This window comes from Mustela nigripes, chromosome 11, assembly GCF_022355385.1.
Source record: "Mustela nigripes isolate SB6536 chromosome 11, MUSNIG.SB6536, whole genome shotgun sequence".
Classification (NCBI taxonomy): Eukaryota; Metazoa; Chordata; class Mammalia; order Carnivora; family Mustelidae; genus Mustela; species Mustela nigripes.
In genome coordinates, this window is record NC_081567.1 from 23,587,479 (window position 1) to 23,588,910 (window position 1,432).

General features: G+C 55.7%; 1 protein-coding gene across 1 annotated transcript in view; it reads left to right on the top strand.

The window, feature by feature from the left end:
• The first annotated feature begins 509 nt into the window (after positions 1–509).
• ERI2 (ERI1 exoribonuclease family member 2) overlaps positions 510–1,432 on the top strand; it is a 5,571-nt gene continuing 4,648 nt past the window's right edge. The window contains exons 1-2 of the mRNA XM_059416061.1: positions 510–654; positions 888–903. Of these exons, the coding sequence (XP_059272044.1) occupies positions 510–654; positions 888–903 (161 nt within the window). The remainder of the gene's footprint in view (positions 655–887; positions 904–1,432) is intronic.

Here is a 1,432-nt window from a genome sequence, read left to right on the forward strand (position 1 = left end):
CTGCGACTGAGGCGGTTGGCGGCGGCTGCGGCTTCGGCTGTGTGCCCGGCTTCTCTTCGGTGTTTTCGGGGCTCGGGGGCGCGGGGAGTGATTTTTTGCAGGGAAGTCGTCTTGGCAGCAACTTTTTCCCTCTTTTTCAACGGGCGGAGGCGCGTTTGCGCCGTTGGGGAACCGTTTCGAATCCGGCCTCAGCGCGGACGGTAAAACCGTTGGTGTCTGTGCGGTTTTCTCCGCCGCGGCGCAGGGAGGATAGTGAGCGCTCTCGCTTCTCCGGGAGGGCTGGGAGAGCTCCGTGCACTGAATTTAGGCGAGGATCTGAGGAAGGCTGTAGGCTGTCGAAGCCCCGCCTGCTCACCCGTCCGGAGGCGGCGTTTCCTCAGCTCTCGCCGGTCTCGCTGGTCTTTCTCCACAGCCGCATGGATCCCGAGAGGGAGAGGAGCGGGGGGCACCCCAAGAAGGGCAGGAAGAGGAGGAGGGCCCCGAACATGCTGCTCGGGGCGGCTGAGGCGATGAGAGCCCGTCGGGATCTGGAGGAGAGGCAGCCCGAGGCCAAGGTGAGTAACGAGGAGCCCCAGTGGGCGGCCCGGGGAGGTGCGGAGGGGCCAGGCCGCCCCCCAGCCGCCTTCCGGGCCCTGCCTGCCCTGGAGGCGGACGGTTAGCCTCATCCACCCACTGTCCTTTCGCAGTCCTGCTTTCCAGTCCGTAAAATGGGAACGATGATGTTAATGCCACCTACCTCAGGGCTGATACGGCTCTTTAAAACTGGGGTGGTGCTTGGGACCCAAAAAGAATGTTCACTCAACAAATGCTTAATTGAGTCTTTTGTATGTATGCCAGTTCAGGGGATATCCCAGTGCACGAACCCCAAAGTCCCTGCCCTCGTGCAGTTTACATGCCACGCCAGTAAGGGAATAATAAGGCTGATGAGCGTCCCTGCGCTGTCCTGAGAATTGAATATACGTGGGCCATCCCTTCAGTTATCAGGTTTCTGTTGTCTCTCCTGTGCTGGGCACTGCCCTAGGCAGTTGAGGAACGTCAGTGAATAAAGAGGTTACTACTTCGTTCCAGTGTAGAGAGACCGAAGACAGACAATACATAGACATTATACACAGGTTTCCCCCACTATAGGAAAGTAGCAAAGAAGCATTTATTGATTTATGCTGGGGGTGGAGGGAGGTGATGGGGATTGGAAGCGTTTCCAGACTCCCCAAAATAACCTTTGTTAGGTTTTCTCATATCTCAAGACAGATTTTGCTACTTGATGCACAAAATCAAGATAAAGCGCAGATTTTCACTGACACAATTCAAAGCTATGGGGGTCTTCATGCTTAGTGTAGTTCTTGGGGAAGGAGCTTGGCTGTGCCACTTTGCTTGGGGTGTGCTGCTTTTATAATTGGTTTGTTGTGAAACAAATGCTGAAGGTAAAAGCGAA